The sequence below is a fragment of the Echinococcus granulosus genome (assembly GCF_000524195.1).
Source record: "Echinococcus granulosus chromosome Unknown EG_S00079, whole genome shotgun sequence".
Lineage (NCBI taxonomy): Eukaryota > Metazoa > Platyhelminthes > Cestoda > Cyclophyllidea > Taeniidae > Echinococcus > Echinococcus granulosus.
In genome coordinates, this window is record NW_020170459.1 from 52,158 (window position 1) to 73,923 (window position 21,766).

The 21,766-nt window shown below is 41.7% G+C and overlaps 3 protein-coding genes across 3 annotated transcripts; 2 read left to right on the plus strand and 1 right to left on the minus strand. All coding sequences in view use genetic code 11, as the record gives it.

The window, feature by feature from the left end:
• Positions 1–6,684, minus strand: EGR_07497 (hypothetical protein; the record flags this gene model as incomplete). Its single annotated transcript, XM_024496746.1, has 3 exons — positions 1–140; positions 4,150–4,258; positions 6,466–6,684. 3 exons carry the CDS (start codon positions 6,682–6,684, stop codon positions 1–3), a joined length of 468 nt encoding a protein of 155 aa, XP_024348817.1.
• A 198-nt stretch (positions 6,685–6,882) lies between these two features.
• On the plus strand, positions 6,883–10,185 carry EGR_07498 (hypothetical protein; the record flags this gene model as incomplete). The annotated part of the gene is made up of 4 exons (XM_024496747.1): positions 6,883–6,886; positions 6,924–7,092; positions 8,163–8,239; positions 10,145–10,185. The coding sequence occupies 4 exons, from the start codon at positions 6,883–6,885 to the stop codon at positions 10,183–10,185; spliced, it is 291 nt and encodes a 96-aa protein (XP_024348818.1).
• Positions 10,186–17,910: 7,725 nt separating this feature from the next.
• Positions 17,911–21,626, plus strand: EGR_07499 (hypothetical protein; the record flags this gene model as incomplete). The annotated part of the gene is made up of 3 exons (XM_024496748.1): positions 17,911–17,953; positions 19,510–19,730; positions 21,369–21,626. 3 exons carry the CDS (start codon positions 17,911–17,913, stop codon positions 21,624–21,626), a joined length of 522 nt encoding a protein of 173 aa, XP_024348819.1.
• Positions 21,627–21,766: the final 140 nt, after the last annotated feature.

Below are 21,766 nucleotides of genomic sequence, written 5' to 3' on the forward strand. Positions count from 1 at the left end.
TCAAGAACAAAAATAACGTTGTACAGTCTCAGCAAAATCACAATTTTGAACTTCTGATGATATGGAGAGTGCCGTAGAGCGGGTGAGGCGATTGATAAGTAGAGATACTGCAATAATAAGTCTTCTTTTTAGACTCAAATCTAACAGAGACCCAAATCAAAGATCACAGGACTTATTATTTTGTTGCATAAGCCCTTAGAAGTGTACATTGCATCAGGTTTATGAAAGGCACATCACAATTTCAATTTTTTTCCCATCTCTCCCTCCCCTTTTCTTTTGGGGCTAATAGTCCTGAAAGGCCGGGTTCTCGCACTAATTATTTAAATAATGGAGCTATGGTGTTCTGGAAAGAAGAACTGATTTAATATTTATTGATAAGTAAACAAGCCATAAAAAGACCTCTTTCGGGAGACCTTGCTGATCATCTATTCCCATTCCAGTGCCTCCATATCTGCGACAACCGTAGCACCCTGTAAACGAGAGTCACTATGACCTACAGGTAAAGGTGGGTTTAGTCAAGCGGCATTTCACTACAACGCTATTTCTGTTCACACGCACACACTTGACAAAACAAAAATAGCCCTTGTGGCAGGAATGTGAGGCGAATCCCCAAGTATCCATTCACCGCCGACCCGCCCAGGTGCCACGACACGCGTTATTGCTTTCCACAGCAGATGCTGTAAACGTTCTTACAAATGTATCATTTTAGTACCTTTTAGAATGTGATATAGCAACTCCTTAAAACGTCAAAACAATGGCAGTGGATTTCTCAAACTACTAATCGCGTTCCGCAGCCGCTTTGGAGGGTCGTTGAGGAAGTAGAGCATTCTACTGCCGATCGAGAGGATCGCGGTCTGCTCCCAGAGGCCCCACCTCTTCCCATCCGAAAAACAACTCCCTAAAACAGAGTTTGCCAGGATCTCAGAAGAAAATTTACTATCACAGACCAGATGCCTTATTCTTTTAATACGACATCCTCATTTGCTCCACCTCAAGTAGAGCCAATGCCCTTCTGTAACTCAAGAATCAAAAAACGTGAGCATACTTGGATCTAATTTATAGGCCTATTAATTGTGAAAGTAAATTCCTTAATTACCCGTGACAAATCCCTAATTAACCTACTCGGAAACTGGGCATCCACTGAAGGCCAAATAAGACTAGGAAATGGTCTTGTTTTAATCCTTCGAGATGGTGCAAAATATTTGCGCTTTTGGCGATTAACGCCTTAAACAGGGGCAAGAATACCTCGTGCACACATCATTTTCCTCCATGACATTTACCAACGCAACCATCTTCGCTTCGTAGGTTTGAAAAAATTCCATCGACCACACGTATCATACCACCGGAAAGACAAAAAGAGGGAGTTGTGGCAAATCACGCACAAAGTTGGATTTATATTAACCTATTGTTGCATGGCACACTTTCCTGCGAAAAGTCATTATCAAAAGCCTGTCAGAATGTCCGTAACCGGAACTATAGGCAGTGGGATCACCAGAGCTATGTCTTTAAAAAATGTGGAAGAGTTTAACACGTCCGCTACCACGGTGTAGGAAGCCGCTAATCGGCTTCCACAGCCCAGATATTTTGCTGTTCGGATATGGCACCAGTTTGACTTTGTTTTCTTTTTCCTTTTGATTATATTTGTCACGTATTTGTGAAGTACGGACTCAGGAAAGAAACTTGAGGCGCCATACAAAAGTCACGTTGGAAGCGCGTGTGTCAGAAGGCCTTCACAGCAGGTTCCATCCCTTATTCAGTGACTCCTTCTAAAGAGAAATTAAAAATTTCGGTGCATAAAATGCCATTCAGTCTCATATCTCAGGTCGCAAATTTCGCAATTTATAAAAGTTAATGACAAAATTTTTAGGTGAAGTAAATCAGGCGACCCTAAATTAGGCAACTCAGGTTGCGTTTTGTTGTTAAATGGGTTTCGAAATTGGTATAACCCTTGATATCAGGGTCTTTAAAGTAAAAGAAATGTTGTAGCTCTCTGAAACTCTTCTGAAGACAACGAAGACTTGCTACCTAAGCACAGTATGTATTACCGAGGTAAAGAAGGTCATTAAGTCCACTGGCATGGTCGGAGGTCAGTTAACCCAGAGAAGGTACAATGACGAGGCCCCTAAGTGACCTTTTACGTAGCCCCTCTCTTTTAGACGTCGTTCTCGATGGCTCTCTCTGTTAAACTCCCAAGTCGCCTGTCACAACGCGGTCGATGCTGTAAAAAATACACTCCGCCAGTCATGGAATTTGCGTGCAACCGCGAGGATACATGACCGCAAAGTCACTGTTCCCTCTTGGTAATTCCGCTGCAGCTGATGTTTCGTCATCTTCTGGAACTCTATTTGAGGGAAGGGAGAAATGTGCTGACAACCTCATATGTCCATCGCCAGTCGTATGCACGCTGTCCCCAATGCAAAATCGCTTAATAAAGGAGGGGGTATAAAATGGTTTTGTGGGGATAATGTTTCACGTCCATTCTTCTTTGCTACGTTGTTCTCACTTCAGAGCCGCCCACACATTTACCTATTCGGATTGTATTAAGCCAGTAGAGCGACGGAGGAGGCATCGCGTGTTCACTTCATTGATATCTTCATCTAGGCACCGTAGACAGCTCGGTAACGAACTTTTCCAGGGGATTCACGACTAGAGTCGTTTCGGTTGTTAATAGTACCCCTGCTGGACACGGGGTTGGGGTAGTTTCCGAAGGTGGGCGTCTTTTACAGACCTTCTGTTAGTAGTCGTCCCAGATTCTTCCATTCGCATTGCATGCCTTTTTTCATCACAATAAGGTTTACCACTCAGCCGTAGAAGTCAGGATAGCTGCCGTTTAAAATCGCCACTAATGTAGGGCTCAATACTTTTCTAAAGCCGAAAGGAGACATAGTGCTCGGACAGAATAATCGTATATTTTGCACACAGTGGAGCTTGCAGATACCGGTATGGTATGGAGGCTAAGCCGCCCAGTGGAGGTACAATGACGGAGTCCCTACATGACCCGTTACCAGAACCATGAGTTAAATAAATTACTAAAGTTCTACAATACATCTCAAGAGGATGGTAAAATAATAGATAGCAACGCCCTCAATTGAATTGAGTGTTTTGTGAGACAAAATTGCTGTTGGAAATGTTTTCAGCGATCAATTAGACTGTTTTGGCTGTTTTGGGACAAAGTTTTGCGCATCTAAACGTCCACAAAGGGTAATTAAAACCTCTGAAGATATAATCTCACATTTTTCAGCCTTGACCACAAATGCTAGCCATGGCAGTCGCACAATGGGCGGAGTGGACACTTGTAACTAAAATTCTGTCACACCATTACCGAAAATTAGGTGGGTTAACTTATTCTCTAGACTGCAGCCTCACAGTAACGTAAACTTTAAAAGGCTTTTTGTTTTAGGAAAACGTCATTTGACTTGAATTGATATTAAAATAAGCTGGTTCTTTAGTATCCATCTTGGTATCATGGTATTACGTCCGGACCTCATCATTTCAGCCCTTCTTTATGTTCGAACGAAGCATTTTTTCACACCGGTGCGTCTTGCTGAAGTCTTCAGGAGTGATCCGACAGTGGCAAGCGAACCCGATACGGATAAACGCGTTGCCAATTTTGCTGAATGAACCAGATAAAACAGAAGAGAGGGCCTACCATACTTTTTCAATACTCACCAAATACTCCAAACTCAAGTTTGGCACAGAATAAAAGCAGATATGGAAGAATCAAAGTAGTCCATAAAAAGACTTTAAAATAAAACTATTCCAGGGGATTGTAGTATCTTCATCGTTACAAAGAGCTGTGAACAACTCTGACTCTAACTATACTGGGAAGAAGGGATAACTCTGGCGCTGCACTCCATCCAATTCATGTACCTGCTTCCTGTTATTGTCAATGCAGAATCAAAGGTAGGATATTTTGTTACAGACGGATAGTTGCTTGGGTCACAAAATGAAATGCATGGGCTTCTCAGTCCCCAACCACCGACCTAGAGTGATGGGGTTCCATTCATGCCATCGATGTTAACATTTTCGGAGGCCTTCAGCTTGCTGATTACAGGCCTGCTTCCAGACCCACGGGTATTGTTACGTTTGTAGGGATGCCTCGAACACATCAATGCTTCCTCGTTCAATCCTCATTTAGTGCACAATTACCAACTTCTTTTCCCGGTTGCCCTATTTTTTTAAAGATTGCAACATCGAAGGCAGAAATATCAAATTTAATCAACTGTTTTCGCTGATCCACTTCGATTGTATCCAAATTCTATTGGTACAAAAAAAGCCTTCGCAACCCTCCTTTTGGAAATTTGTTTGCACGTTTGTCAGCAAAGTGCAAAATCGAGGCAGAGTCAAAGTTGCAAATGGTAAAATTCAACCCTCCAGAACTTCAAAGTGTGCGCAAACGCATAAGTTTTCAGGCAAAAAGCTCACAGGCTTCTTTTAGGCGTCTAGCGGGTGGATTGGAAGGGAAAGATATGAAAAGGAGATTAAAGGAACCGCTTTCAGGTGTTCCTTGCTATCAGCACAGCTTTCCAGTTAGGGGCTTTGGGGAGGAGCTGGAGGCGTGGCGGGTGGATATGCGCTAAGCGGGGGATGAATGAGAAGCACGCGATTTGCAGAAACACAGGAGGCTACAGTAAACACAAGTATCCCAGTCTGAGCGTTTTATTTACGCTAGCTAATTGCTTTTCATACTGTTTGAGTAGCTTTAACGTTTTGAGCTATTCCTGATGCCGAAATAAGGCTTACGAGGATTAGCACTTACGTACTGGAGGCTCAGTGAACCAGATTTCAGGACAGTATCCAAAAGGCAGACATTTAAGTGTCCAAGCGGTTAAGTAAACATTGTTTTACTTCATTGATCCTTCACCTTTTGAGCGTTGTCCTTACAGTTCCTGAGGTCACTCACAGGCTATAGCTATCACTAGTCTTCTCGTGAGATGGGAATAGAACTTTAAGGACAAATTTGCATTAGAGGAAGACTGCAAACCATTTCGATAATGTTGACGCATGGTATGTATTTCAGTTGGGATTCATGACTGTCAGGTCCTCTGATTGATAAACTGCATTGGAGGGGAGGGGAATTCATCCAGGAAATGGTATTAGTGTTCTCTTTTACTAGGAATGATTATCCGAAAGAACGTGAGAAAGGAGCGCCATGACAGTTCCTTATGGAATGCTCCCACTTTTATTGAATCTGGTCTTGTCGTATTATTAGCCAATGGACAAAACTGAAACTTGGGAGGGTCTCCAAGAGCTGATGCGGCTTAGAGGGCCTTCTGGTGTGAGTATTGACAAACTCAGCCATCCACAGTAGATGCCTTCATTCTGTGACGTTTCTGCACACCATTCGGCCACCGAGCCTGCTACTCTTGAGGCATGGATTCCATGATCATCACTACTGTAGTTCGCCAGTCATTCCTGAATCGTTGAAAGGCTAGAAGAATATCAGCATGAAGGTCAGATCATGGCAGACCCTTAAGGTGTGCGTGGTCGTGCCCAATTAAAGTATTAAGTGCAATTCTGCAATTCTGTGGCAGGCTGGTAATTCATTTTAGTGTCAAGACATAAAATCAAGCTAAGTAGTTATAAATGTCAATCACTAGAACAAAATGCAGGAGTAAAAAGCATTGGAGTGAACACTAGAGGGTAGGATTTAGCAACGACCAATCAGTCTTTGCAACACAAGCAACTGTAAGACCTAGACTTGGAAGCAATACTACCTACTTACACATCCATCCATCCACCAATGAGGTACATCTATGCATACCATGTTCATTCATGCACACGTCCACCCATTCATTCTTCTACCCAGCCACTACTCATTGCGGCAAACTCACTAAAGCGTGCATAAACAGGCAACTGTCACTTCCTCCAGGCGGCTCTCATCTCTACCGCTGACGCCAATGCGTTCAAAGGCAAACGCAACTAATTGACTAATATTTGCAATGCCGACTTTGATTTCCTTCACCGCTCTTTTTTTGTCAACGGAATCGAGAGTATTCATTTCAAATTTGACTGCATGACAGTAAGTAAAGCCACAGGGATCAAGATATCATCCTTGCTTAAAATCGGCGTCCCACACACAGTAGACATGCGGGCGGAGACTCGTTAATAGTTGTTAGTTGAAAGGAATGAAATTGGGAGGACGGATAAGGTGGGAAAGGGAGGAGTTTCCGACCGAATTCACGTCAACCCATGTACATAGGAGAGATGGAGGCATGAATCATTTGTGCCAGGTGCAAACCTGCGGAAAGAGAGTGTGTGTGCTCCTTATGTCCATTTTTTTTCATTCGGACACATCTTCGTTTCAGCATACACAGTCCGAATGTTTACCATCCGCGCACTCTATTTATAGGCGCATTGTTTTGTTGCAGTGGCCATGACACCGAGAACACTGGGGTTGCCAAATGTTTCTTGGCTGAAATTCTCGTTCTACTCATTGCTGATCAGCCAGTTGATAATAATTACTTGCAAGAGATATTTTTTTTTAAAAAGTGTCTCCGAACACACAGCGAGTAGTGAATTTTGAGAAATATTGTAAATCACTCGAATAAAAGCCTCGGTCATAACAGCTTTTTCGGAAAGAGTAGGTAGGGTCCTATCAATATTAGTATTCCGTGGAGATTGCAAATATCCATAAATATTTGGCATGATTCGCTTTATTCTCCTCAACTTTGTAAATAACATTAAATTTGGTGGATGTAGTGTAAATTAAATTGAGAAAGAGTTCGTTTTGGCTCTTTTAGTGGTTGAGAATGACGTCCATGAGAAATTCACACCATTGTCATTGTAGACTCTGAGTGCTTCACAGAAATTGTTTAAGGATAATCAAACACTTTGATATTCACTAATTTTAGTGTAATTAGGACGACTGGGAGCAGTGGAATGAGTTAGAATTCCATTTTATTTTCCAAGGAAAAATTAAGGCACAGTGGATAAGGTCAAGAAATCTGTTCTGGGTCATTCAAAGAATGTCACAAAGTATCGTGTACTTTCCTTCCTGGTTATTCATGAAGATGGATTTGCGCATTTAGAAATTCTCTCTTTGTTGATTTCTACTTTTGAAGACTCCATTTTTACTTTTAGTGAATCCAGGTTAGGATATAAGTGATTGCTTTAAGATAATGCGAATCAAATATATCATGCCATGCGGAGAGCATAATTTTAGCTTAAAGTGGTTCATCTTACATTAGTTCAACCTTATAATTAGGTGCACTGGCTGCCAGGGTCACCAAAGGTAATCAAACATCAAAGTGTAGGTGATTTAAAGCTCCCAACATGACACCAACTGCCACAGCTACTTTGCTGAAAGTGGCTGTGACCTTCTAAAAAGTTAATGTAACCATCCTTGAACCAAGAACATTTAATGCATGCTTCATCGTTTTAACACTAATTGGTCCGTTTCGAATCAGGTAACACATTTGTGGGGCTAATCTCCTTCAAACACATTTCAAGTTAGAGGAAATCGTATTTAATCCGCATATTTCATTAGACGTGTATTGTAGTGCCCCGAGATCTCTCAGAGACCGTGCCACTCAGCAAGGGTACAAAGGCGGAAGCTCAAGTGCCCACGAAACTAAGACGAAGAGTTAAACAAACAACTAAAGTAGTGCATTATCTTGCCCGAGTTGCTCTGAGGCTTATGCACAACAAGAGGTTCGTGCCTGATACGAAGCATTAAATGAGCACTAATTATTAGCTTCACATTTTTCCAGAAGAACTATATCGCTCAGTTGACAATGTTTTGTTTCCAGTACTAGCTCATTGCCACTTTCAAGGCAGCTTCATATTCTTCGGCACTGCAAAGCACATAGAACCAGAACGAATAGCAAACTAGAGCAAATTTGGTGCCTCCTCTTCCACCGTGTGCATCAAAATGTTTTTATGCTCTTTGAAACTGATTCTATTGTAATACGTGTGTTGTTTAAATGTTCCTTTTGGGTGAGGAGCGTTCCGTGGGCACAAATCTGGTAGCGGAGGTGTGGCCAGAATTCCTGATCTAGACTAGAGGTGAAAACATGCTCCCCTGACCTCTCCACCCCGTTTGCCATTATCAAAAAACATGTCCTTATTAAATATGTCGGCTTATTTAAAGGGTTTGAAGGCCAAAGGGGGAGAGTTAAAAGAGGAATCTGATAAGCTAAAATAACTTTGTAAATTTCCAGTGTGTCTATAACACCTGCCATAGAATACGACACCGAGATGTTAAATGCAGCCTATGGGGATATTTTTCGCTACAAATGTATGTCATGCTTTCTTGAGAGCACGTTGCCTCTCCCATCACAACGCATCCCCAACTACATCGGAATCTAGCCGAAATGGATTCGTATCTAGGCTAGCAATCGTACTCTATTCCCTAGCAATTTGGATTTTGAGCGCTTAAAGAGTTAATTTAGCAGTAGAATAGACCAAATCAAGCTAGAATAACTACCTTCCACAGAAGTACTATCCATGTGCTGGTGCATTCTAAGAGGAGAGTGCCAGCTCAGGTTGTACCTATGTTTAGGTGAGTTATTTAGTCGCCCTGCGTTTTGGTCAAGATCCTGGAGACACCGTATTTTGTCAGTTAATTTCTGCCATTTAACCACGCTTCCTTCTCTACATTTATGCAGTTCTTTAACTGTTTGCTTAACTCTCGGTTTCAGTAACGGGCTACTTAGGAACTCCGCCCTGGTAGCTCTGCCGGGCTGTCTGACTGCTGGGTCGTATTAGTAGCTCCAAGACCTTCTATGTGTCGACAAAACATAATTTGCAAGAGCATTGTGTCTTCTTTCATCTTTAGGGAAGTCTCAAGGGGTTACACTCATAGTGGGTTTTTATCTGGATTGACAGGTCATATAGATTCCTCTGCGGGTGTCTAGACGCTCCAGCAATTCCTACACATAAATTGCTGTCAAAGGATGGCCAGAAATTTACGTTAATTATTATGTCTTATAAAATAATATTGTATTCAATAAATTATCAATGCACTTTTAAATCGCTGCTAGTGTGTCTCTTGGGTCTCAAAGCGACGTTAAACTACAGATTTTTCCAATTTCGATTGATAATAAGGGTATCTCATTTGTCCGAGATTAATCATTCATGAGGGAGTTCGACTGTGCCCCTACTGAAGATTTATGCATTCGTACATTAAGATGTGCAATTTTGCATAACTACAGCAATTAACTGTCAAACATCCCCATTACCCAAGTCACAGGCTTTGTGAAATCAGATGCTAAATAAGTAAACAATTTCACTCAAAAAGCAAATTTTATACATCCCATGTATTTCGAAGTAGTGGAAGGGAAGTGCTGATGAGAAGTCTTTTTTGCCTCGTTCTCTTCATTTCCTATGGTCGTGAGCGAGTGAGCATCTTTTCAAGTCCCACCAGATGCCGCCGCCATTCGCAGACCATTAAACCAAAGGCCATTGAGAATTAAATTACTTCTTTTCTACAGGCTTTTAAAGCACTTCACTTAATGAAAGTATTTGGATGGTAAAATATATGAAGGAGTCCATCGCCTTCATTTGAAGGTATGTGAAAGCACCGCATTTAACCCATACATCACCTGTTGCAGTCAAAGGTAGTAATGGAAAAGACGAAGGGTAGCGCCTGAAGAAGACTTGCTTATAAGGCATCACATGGTGGCAGACACTAACTACCACCGCCTTAAAGGATAAGAAATGTGAGTTTTTCTCCATAACGCCAAGTGTTGGCATCAAGCGAGAGAGATTATTTACTGCAACTGGAAATATTAATGTACAGGACATTCTTCTGCCTCGGGCAATTAGTAGCAGTAAGAAAAGTTAATGTTCACTTTTAAATGGGTGGATCCTTCGAAGCTGCAATTGTACAGAACAAATGGGCGGTGCGTCGGTATCACCGCGGTTTTGCGTTCCTTATCGATCCGCCGATGAAACGCCCCCACCGAGCAGCCAATAGGGCCGTCGCACGTTCACCTCACCTCGCGGGTGCTAATGGCATCTGTCGTCGTCCGCCTATCCGTCACATGTGGTTGCCATGCCCATCACCCGTGCTGCCCTCACTTCTGCTTTTTTGCTCCCCATATTCCAGTCTCCCCCTTTCTCTCTCTCTCTCTCTCTCATTCCTCTGTGCTGTCACTTCTTGCTAGGAAATTTTTCAGTGATTGTATTTTCTCTACGACAGGTAAACATCATGAGTTAAGTCAGTTGTTTAAATTGTTTTAAACTACACTATAATTAGTTTGATATATCCACCTTGGGGTCTGCGTACCAAACGCTGCAACTTTGTGCCTGTGAAATCATACAGTAAAGTACAATAATTTAGGATTAGTCGGCTGTTTAAATTTCCCTTTTTCGCTTAAGTCGTTAGCGAATTCCTATGGTAAATAAAAAAATCATCAAAAGTATTTTTATATTCAGTTGCAATCATGAACGATGCTCAGCGAGCAAAAATAACACATTAACCAGAAGATCAATTGTGCTAAAAACGTCCATCTTTAAATGAAAATAATACCAAAAATGTTGACAATTTGTGGGACAAAATACATAAACCCCATTTGTCTTGGATTGTGGGAAGTTTTTTCCTATAAAGAGTGCATTTTTATTTCGGTATTTGGACATTTAATGAGAGTGTCAGATTTAGGAATTCCAAAATAAAATTGATAGAGATGTCGCTGTCAAATTGTCTTTCATTTACATTGCACTTACAAGGTTGCACATCCGAGCAGACCATTTAAAAGAAGTATAAAAATGGTTTTCCGGACGTTTCACGTTGTTGAACAAGTCCAGTCGAATTGTGCAAATCCACAATTTCATCATTAAAACCGTAGGTTGTGGTAAATGATGAGTAAAAGCCTCCAAGCTCTGACGCTTAGCATCCTTTTTCAATCACTTATTTATCCATCTGGTGGAGAGCCTTACCGACAGTAAAACGAAGAAATCAGGGCCTCAAGTGGTGGATAATGCACACTGATTACCGAACACCCAATCGCACCAAAGATTATTCAAGTTGAATTAGAGAGTCATTAAAATCACCATCACATGGTGATTCGAAATCATGGCATTACAACAAAAAAGAGAAATAGTGAAACAACGTCTGTTTGTTTAACTTTCGCTTTTGGCGGTGAGTCACTTTGGGGTTCCGATATTGTGCCTTCTCCGGGTAGCCTGGCCCTCAAGACCATACCAGTAGCCCAAATTCATGCTGTTTGCCCTAGTATTAAGTGTCCTTTGGTTTTCAGGAAAGTCTCTAGGTCTTACGATAACATTATAACAGCAATGCCGTAGAAAACGGAAATGGCTCGGCTTACACTGCTCTTATTTCCGCTCCCTCAACATGTACATCAGCGACATGACCAGCACTCGTAGAAATCAGACTGTCAACTTTTGCTTCTCAGTTCATTTATCAAAGTTGAGTGTTGAGTTTGGTTGATAGAGTCGGTTATCTGTTTACCACCTATTGTCCACGCAAAGTGGATTCTTAAAGAGAAGTGAAATCGCTTTTTATAAACTCATCGAATTGCCTCACTTTTGAGATCACTAAACAGATGTCTCTGTGAGGTGGTAAAGTTTTTTTGATGTTTTGGAAAAATCAGGAGGTAAATTGAATTTAATTTTAGAATCTTAGGTAATTAAAATATCCGTCAGACTTTAGTGTTATAGCATAACAAAACGGTAGCGTCTCAAGACTTCCCTGAAGGTGAAAGAAGATGCAATACTGGGGGAGAATGTGCATTTTCGACGTAGAGGAGGACTTAAGGGCTACTAGTGTAGCCCAGAGGCCAGGCAGCCCGACAGAGATATAGTGCAGTAGCTCCTAAGTAGTTCACTACCAAAACCGTGTATTAAACGAACGATTGATGTATTATATGAGGCTTAACGGAGCCACATTTAATGTATCCATGGTGAAATTAAGTCATGCGAAAGGGGGAACACTTTAGTCTAAATGAACGTTTGATTGTCGCACTCGTTTCCCGTCAAATTTTATTCCATTGGAAGGTGATATCCGTGAACCTCTGTGCCATTCTTTTCGTACAAACCTTCCAACAACTTGTTTTTTGCAAACTAATGGTTTCATGTCGTTGGATTTTAGCATCATAATCGGCCCAATTTAGCACCATTTGTAATTAATTTATATTCAGTTACATCCACTTTACGATCCCTTAAATGGGGCTATAGTTCTAGCAACATAAAAAAAAACAGTGGCTTCGCTTTATCCAAAATAACCGCAAATTATCTCCTCTACCCAGCAGCAACATTGTTTCCTCTGTAACGTAGTTTTAATCGCCTTCACTTTGTACAATTTATGTCAACGTGGACGTTTATGTTACTGCGACTACACAAGCCCGCGTTCCCGTGCTGCAGAATAATGGGGTTTCGAAACCGCAATAGACAAATTCTTGTTATCCCATCGCAAAGTAGCTTAACTACCGGAAATGTAGGCGTGAGGTAACGGAAAAGTGGGTAACCAACACGGTGAAATTTAGCGGATAACGATGTTTTTTTAACGTACTCGCTTTCGGGCTCTTGAAGGAACGAGTGGCCTTTAAAAGCTGGAAATATGTAAGTGTTCTTAAACAAAACACCCTACATCTAATTGGCTGTTTCAAGCTTAAACAATCCGTTGGTGTTGTGCGAGTTGGTGCAAGTAGTTGTCCATTGAAAACAGGAAAGTATGCTTGCGCCGAATTTGTGAAGCTGGTGGCAGACGTGTTAAATCAACCTGTGTAGCAGCAGGAAAAATGCATCCTAAAAATTTTTGGACTCTTTTCTAAGGTATACCTCGTGTAACTTATGCAATATTTGGACAAGCTCCGGAAAATGCTAATTTTAATGCAACATCATTGCCTCCTTGTGCTCTTTAAGGGTCAATTTCCAACCAGGAATAAATTTCCAGAAACTAGCGTTCGTGTTTGGTTAGTACAAGAGTACAGGATACTTAGCACGTAAAGAGTAAACAATCCTCACTCAAAAAGATAATCACAAAGCATCCCTAATTCAGCTATCACCGATAAAGCCTGGATGGTCCAAGCAGTTGAAAGTGATTCTGTGGAAAGCCTTCAACGCAGCAGTACTCTTACGCCCATTCTAACGAGAGAATAAGTAATGTTGAGTGATAGCTTGTAACAATAAGGAACTTTGCAAAACTTACAAATATGAAGAAGATTTTAAAATGTCGAAGGTATTTGCCTGTGCGAGGTATTAAATGCTTTGCCTCAAAGAAACAGACTTGCAGAATTGTGTTAAAAAATTTTAATGGCCTCGGTTTTTGATGATTTTTCATTTTTAACTTAATGCCCAAAATATTACATTTGTATAAAAGATTGGTGGTTACCATTTTGGGCTTCGCAACAACCGAAAATTCCGATCAGGTTTTGAATTCTCAACATTACCATTAATTGATAATAAGTATAATTGACCATTTACTGCTGGTAAATCAGTATTCACTGCTGCTTGTATCGAATCATTGCGGTTGAAGAAGTTTTCCACCTCATTAAACCCCAATCAAAGTGCCCATTGAGACTGGCAAACTAAATAGCACAGATAAGAAACGCGTAGCTAGGTTTTATTTTAACTTAATTTTGCACTTTTATGTCGATTTTATTTCAAAAAATAAACGCTCAAATTGGCATCATTGCTTTCTTTAAATCCCTGCTATTCCGGATATTTAAATACTAGATCTTAGCATCTCTTCCTGAATACAAACACAGAGCCTACCAGTGGCCTTTGCAACAGTGCAGATTTTGACTTTTGTGTTTCGCTTACAGATTTCTAAATCTTGTTTCTTTGTAGTAAAAGATCCTTAAGTATAGACTTATCTATTTGACTGTCTCAGTGCCTGACGCCTCTGCCACTAGCTCGGTGACACCGACGTCAAATAGCGCCCCAAGCAGCAAAACTTTCTGTACTTTAGCGATAACTTTTTCAGCAATTATTTGGACGACTGCAGTCCCAGGAATAATTCCGGAGGCCACATAGTTAGCATCGGTAAGCAAATTCGGTCCAGGGGGAGGGAATTTCCGAAATCGAGTACCAAATCTAAATGCCACAGAAGGAAGTCTGTGCAGTGGAGAAACAACGGCAGATTGCTTGAAGTCAGGTCTGTTTTTGACGATCAGCTAGTTTACTCTCAAGTTCTATGTTAAGGTAGTTATCAGGTGGACCAGACTTGAGCGATTCGAAGCAACTACTATGGGGCTACCTGCTTTAGTCAGGCGAAGATGCGTGAATTTTACAAAGGAACTCTCCCCTACTACAAAAAGAGAATGTCAATAGCACAAAGTTACCTTAAATTCTGTCTCAGTAAAATCCTTTTCGTTTAGACAAACGCTCTTAAAAATTGCGTTGGGCAAATGAACCGCAGGCAATGGAGCATTGCAGAGCCTTGAGCAGTATACAGTCTGTGGACTTCCACGACACGGTTCGCTACGAAGGAACATTTGTAACTCCATAAAATCAACGAAATGCATTGTCGACACCGATCCCGTATGTCCACTCCTGGTTCCGGAGTTGTTTTGAAGGCACCAAGAGAAGGACGCCGAAATGTGATAAAAGGCGGCGACAGGGTGGAGGGGCGTTTTTTAACAGAGCGATGCTTATTTTAGTTGACAATTAAACAGGGCTAGCTTGTAGGCCTTCTAGCCACTCTTTACGACAATAACACGTATTCTTCAACAGTGAAATTGATTGTTACGCACTCAAGAGTGAAAGTGGATGTCACATGACACCTACCACTCCATAACGAAAGCCGCAGTCAATTTCATTACCTACTGTGCAGGCCCCTCGACTTCCAACTCTTTGTGCTAAGCATGGCAAATGCTAAATTGCGCCACTAATAACACAAACGATAGACGGACTATTCGATAGCTTCACGTCAGTTATTTAGTAAGAAATTTAAATAGAAATAGCAACAAAAATGTGTTAAAAATGTCAATTATGAATACATGAAACACCACATGGCGACGGCGATGATGATGGTAGCGAATGCAGCGGTGATAGTGGTTGTAAACCTGTATTCTAATTGTTTTACGTATTTCAACCTCAGCAAAATTGGCTGAATAGTGAGGGCCAGAACGCAACACTCATTTTCCCTTCTATTTTCTCATTTTAAGCATTCATTAATTGCAAATTGCATTCAAACGACTTGATAGGAGAAGGAGAACTCGCATCGCAAAATTGGGAGACCCAATGGGCAATAAATGCCGTTTGCGTGGGCCAGTGATTCTTATTCCTTCCTTTTTATTTATGCAGATTCATCCCGTCTATTTATCTATCGTGTTTCCGCACAGATAAGAGACTTGACATTTGGTCAATCAGTCAGGCAGGCTAAAGTTTAAACCCAGCATGATGGTATCAAGCAAGGTGGATTTGACAGCAAAAACCCCCGACTCTCTTCCTCTCTCCCAACTATGCCACCGAAAAAGTAGCCATCATTGTTGTGTGGGCTGGAGGTCAGGGCGATACTGTTGACTGCTACCAGTATAGCCTGCAAACTTGTCGTGGACGGAAAGAAATTTTAGTGAAATACACTTTGAGGAGGCTGTATTTCAATCACACCACAGGGAAAAGTAAGTTAATGCAAATGTGGATATGGTAAAGGAAGTAATTAATGGACTCAAAGTTTGACTTTTTGAGGATATGGGATTAAAGTGCATGTTTGATGCATTGGTGTTAATCAAGGGGCCGATTACGATGCAAACATTCACCTTAATCTTATTTAAGCTTTTCCAAAATAAGAAAAAAAACATTTCGTTGAGAGTTTAAATCTCGGTTGTGGTAAAGGGGTCACTTAGGTGCTCCGTCATAGTACCTTCGCTAGGTGACTGGGCCTCAGGTCTATGCCAGTAGCCTCAAGGCCTACTACACGACGAGAATACGCATTCTGCCAGAGTATTATGCCTACTTTCGTATTCGGGGAAATATCGGGAAGCTACATATATGCTTAGTAGGTATTGCGCAGGTGAAAAGTATATTATAAAAAAATTACTCGATAGAATAGGAAAACAAGTGCTGGTTGCATTTGTTGTGAAAAAAAGGAAGTACCCTCAATACCGTCCATCTTTAAGCAGTGATAGACTATGAAAACCAGACGTTTGAAAGGAGCAGATTGACTGTTACTGGAACGCTAACAGGGTATCAGAGGAAAGCCGATCAGGAAAACCCAAATAATTTAATGTTCTGATATAACAGGAACATTTGCTTTACCGAAACAAGAATGTAAATGCATTCACATTACAAATATCCTACACTTACCTCTATTGCCTTAAACCCAACTACCTCATCTGCAGCACACCTGGTAAGGGAGGTAAGTCACATATTTGTAACATCAGGTTCAAGGAAGGAAGTCTTGGAGCAAGAGCTCGCTAAGTTAACTATACACAAGTAAAGCGTTTTCGTCATTGCTCTGAGGTAACTCCTCCGTTTCCACAGTAATCCGAATCGCTATCGACTGGGAGATAGAAATAGATTATGTGATGAATTTATATCACGGGGAAAATATCCCCTATTAAAGGGGGTACATGCAGTAGATTTAGTTAGGAGTTCTGAACATGGCATCCACTGCAAAGCGAATTGCATAGTAGAAAAACTGATTTAAGAGGTTGTGCTAAGGACCGAATGGTTTTTCGCCAGCGAGCATACCCTCCTCTACACCGGGAGCATTTCGTACAGGCACTTGGCCAAAACCAAAACAAAAAAAGGCGCATTGCCTAAACCGATGTATTGGGGGTATGTTGAATCCCGATCTCGCTATATTTGTGGTTATGCTGTAGACCCCGAAATTAGGGACTGGCTAAAGTCGACGAAGATTCACCTCTTCTGAAGTGAGTCTCTGAAAATCCAGTCCCCCATGGGAGATAACACCATTCTTTGACAACTGGATTTTGAAACAAAATCAGAATTGTTATCCGCTCAGTACGAGCTCGAAGCGCTTCAAGTTTTTCAGAAAAGTCAAAAGTATGCAAGCCTAGAAATAAAACTTTTTGGCCTTTCTAAAAGACTCGGAGCAGAGCACTAAAAAAACAAATTATTCCCAAATTATTGCTACTTTGGCCTTAAATTCATCTTGCATTTTGGGATTTAGCAAACATTAACATTTTGTTTTCTTGGTAACTAAGAAGATGTCACAACTAAAGTAGCCAGAGTAGATACATGTAACCACAACCTCGAATCCAATTTCGCCCAAGTAATTATAAAGCACCTACAATATTTTCAGTAAATGAGAAATTCATTTCTACATTTTTTTACGATATACAAAAGCAGGGATTCGCGGTTACTAAGTGGTGAGATCCGATTTCTCATCGGATCTACAACAGGTGGAGATGCGAATGTGGGAGAGGCCATTACGAGAATAATTCCCACAAAACGACGCACCCACACTTGAATATGCGACCACGTATCCCTCTAGGGAGAAACTAAGCGTTTGTGACATTATTGTCCGATTAAGGGCCTTTTTGAGAGAAAGCTGTAAGGCCGTGGAATGGAATGAGATTTGCCACTTCTTGCAGGTCAGATTGGTAGTAAGCAATCGGCTGTTTAAACAAAAGGAGTTTGTGCAGGTTACTCAATTTTCAAAGGTTACCCCCACAATCTTAATGCCACGGCCTTCCAATTTTAACAGCCCGTCAGCCTCTTGAACAATAAAACCACCATCGACCTTGATGGGACTTTAGAAACGGCTATGCGCCTTTTTTGAGAGGTCTTTACAAATCTTCCGCCACATCGTTCTTGAGGGGCAAAAATCCGAGTCCTTATCTTTGTAGGTTCGTCTGGAGGTGGCTTTTCCGTTGTCACCAACGTTTTACAATCGCAAGTTCAATCACGAGGTCTGAGGAGGAGTAGCATAACAATGGGAATTCTGAACTCTCCTCTTCTGCTTCGTGTAGTCCATATGAAGAGTATAGTATTGCACAGTTCTCATTCCGGAGCTGGGAAGCTATATCCCATTTCTCAATGCATCCTAAGGAAGAAAGTGAAGAGCCACAGCATGGTGCTCGTTGGCCTACCACAATCTTTATTTGATTCTGGCAATACTTAATCATTTTAAAAGCACTTCTGCTTTTGGAATGGGGAATGGTCTTTGATCAAAGGATTGTCTCTAGTGTTCAAAGTGATTAATCGGGTAGGGTTTAGGAATAACAGGATCTGAGGGTATTTTCCTAGATGTCACTTTATCTTCCCTTATTACTTAAGAAGATTTGTCTTAGTGTTGCTATGCATTTGACTTCTCTAGCCACATTCAGCGTTCTTCATGTCGATGATGAAGCCATCCGTTTAGCTGTTCCTGATTCAATTTTCATTCCTTTAATTATGGACACGCCTACTTTGTAAAAAATGGACGTAGAATTAAATTTTGAGGGGTTAATGTTGATCTGAATTGAAAAAAACAGAGCCGGGCCCCAAAATACAATCTCATAAGTAGAATAATATTGCGCACCAAGGGACTAAGTTGATTGGAAATAAGGACAACTTTCACTTGGGATAGCATCCCACGTCAGCTACCTTGATCGCCTATTGGCTTGCCAGCCCTCTTTCCCCAAGTTGAAGGGGAATAGCGTGAACCGTCCCTTTTTTTTCAAAAGAAACGCACGCAGATACAAGCACACAACAACAGGTGGGCCAAAACCTAGCACGATAGTGTTCCTGTCAATGCAGTGTCAAGAACACCTATTTAAGCTGTGGTGGAAGCCTGAATTCCAGTTCGCGAATAAGATGGCGGGTTTTACTTAGTAACCAATCTGGCAGTGGTGACGGTGATGACGTTCGGTTTACACAATGATCGATTTCCCACGCAGCTCATTGAATTATTGATCGACTGGTAGTACTTGCCTTATCAGGCAGGCTGAAGCAGCACATCAACCAGGGGTGAAGAAATGTAATCATTTGAGGCCAAATGAGTCCATCTGGGGCGATTTTTTTGAGGATAAACAATGAATTTAGCAAAAAATGACGCCCTGATGGAGTGCCAAATATGCATTTTGAGGCAATGAGCAAATAAAAAGTTTAAGTCAAATAACTTGTAGATAAAGCCTACTTGGAGGACAACTGTTGCCTTGAATGAGCATTTGTGTATTTTCCTCAATGGTGTAGTGAAAAAAAGGGGGTGCTACGCGGGCCAAATGCATTTACATAAAAGAACTTGTGTAAAACATAAGAAAGCTTTACTTTGCATCCTTTAACTACCGTAAATCCTGCATCTTGAGGAGGTCTTCACCTCGCAATAGAAGAAGCAGGTGAGTTGATTATACAATTCACAGCAAAAGTATAAAGGAGCTGTTCAATCTAGCCATAGGAAGGCGTCACTCGCTTTTATTGCTGATGATCAACAAGTTCGCTACCAGCGTCACACAAGTGTGACACTCGAGTTCAGAGTCACAAATATGAAAAATGCGTAGCATGCTCAGAGTTGGAAGACGTGTTACAGTTGCCAGCTACTAAGCCGCAGTTGAAAGTGGTCAGTTTGGTAGGACAAATGTGGTAGCCAATTTCCCCTTGAGAGCGCTGCAAAATATGCTCAGGGCCGTAGTTACTTCTGGTTTATTATTGTCACAGGAGAAGTAACGGCATTACGATGTGAAGATGGCGCCACTGAGAAGAACAACATTACGGAACGTTTGACAGACGTCAACAGTGGTCAGAAGGTGGAGTTACAACCTGCAGCGAAGCCAGCGCACGATGACAAGCAGGGCGGCGGCACCTGTCATTGCCGACCGGCTCGCCACCGCCACCCAAAGGGCGGAATGTTCACATGTTGCTACCTGACTGATTGGTCTGTGAGATGAGTCATTCTCGGGTCAATGAGGGTTTTTATTGACACCTCACTTGTTGGAGGTCTACTGAAAAGCCTTAACGACTTTTATCGTTGGAAAAAAACTATTCCAAGTCACAAACATTACAAATAATAATTAGAAAGTGGTACGACCAAATCTATTTAGTAGGTGCTGACGCAGATGAGGGGATGCAAATTACTGCAAGCAAACAAATTTACATTCCATGTTGCTCGGTTGCCACAAGGCCCCAATTTTGCATTACCTACTTCTGGAAATTCAGACATGCGCTCTGGCAATTCCGGCTAAGCACATCTACGTAGGTTGAATTGGGAATAGCCTAACTGCCCAGTTAAGAGGTAGACCACCGCATCAAATCTAACACGTGCACATCCATGCGTCCATAAAAGCACCGCTCTAGTGCCGTTAATGAAATCTCACCGAAGAACACCTTGAGCGTGGAATAAATTCGTCAATCTTTCAAACTCCCATAGCAAAACCAACGAGTAAAACCAGATGCGCAGTCCGAACCGATCCACGGCTGCAGCGCACACACTTCAAACCGTTTCTCAAAAAACAAGGCCTTCTACCATAATTATGATCGTAAAAAGGGTGCGGAGGTCTTTTTCCCCTTCAATTTGCTGTGAAATCCGTCGAATACACTACTTCATACCTGATTTGAGGAATCGCACATTGGTGCTGACTTCAAACAACATTTGATGATAGATGGAAGGCATTCCACGAAAAAAAAGCAAAATGGGAAGTGAGCAATCCTTTCTGGTTTGCCACTTACACGAACAGCTTTCACGAACTTACTTGCCCGTCCTTTTTGACTTAGTCAAAATTATCAACTTCACAGTCCTCTCTGTGAACTGAGTCATCGCAACAACTCACCTTCACTGCTGGCAAATTACAAGTTGACAGCGCACCTCATGAGGAGCCTTAAAGTAAAGACGAAATGGCATAATCATAAAACTTTGCTTTTTTGATACTGTAAACAATATCAGTTAACTCTGCCGGGATAGTCGGTCGCAGAAATTGTAAAGATGAGAAGAATGCGAGAATAAAAATACTTGTAACACAACGGGCGTCAGAATTGTCCGGGGAAGTTGTTATCACTACAAAAAAGAGGGGAGAAAGAAGTGGAATTAAATGACGGGCCAGTTGCCCCCAATCCACTCCCTTACGGCGCTTTTAAACATGGTACTTGCAAATGGTTCAGTAAGAATTCTGCAAAATCCTTTAGCAACTCGGGCAACCTTAAAGTGTAAGTAGCCCGAATATGCAAACGGTGAGACATTGACGAAGAATCACCTATATTCCCTTTTACTACTCCAATCCATCGTGAACATGATGAAAATGAAGAGCAAGCATGGAATCAAGCCGATATTTGCAGGCGCAATCGAAGAGCTGGTGAGAGCGATGTGGGATCAAGGCAATCAAGACAACCTCAAATAAAGCCATTCAAATCGGTGCTTGAAATTGGGACGCTCACTTCATCATTTATGTCGGTTGCTTTGGGGACAGGACGGTTGGAAATCCTAACGACAGTGCCATCAATCCAAATCCTTTAAAATAGCAGCCATGACTAAATGAAGTACCGCTTTATGGCAATAACATCGAGTTGGGAGCTCACTTGTTAAGGCAGCTGACGCTGCTGCTGCGGCTGCGGCTGCTCCTGTTGCTGTTGCACCACCTGCCGTTTTGGGTGAGTACAAGAGTTCATGTGGTCCGGCCAGTGTAATTGTTGGCACGTCGTATTACAGTACACCGTATTCCAGCAACAGTAAAAGAAGGCCTCATTTCCACAGTATGTACACTGCAAAGAGCAACGGAGAGGAGGCGAGGGTTAATCACTTCCTCTTCACCTTAGCAAACGATGAGGCTCTCCCTCAATCTTGACGTGGAAGTACCCCACAAAAGCAGCATTTAGTACACTGAACAAAGAAGTCTTCCAAGAGATAGGCACCGAAATCAGTGAAGTCAGCAACAGTGAAAGAAAGTTATCAACGCCGAAATTCCACATCGACTTTTAATTTGTC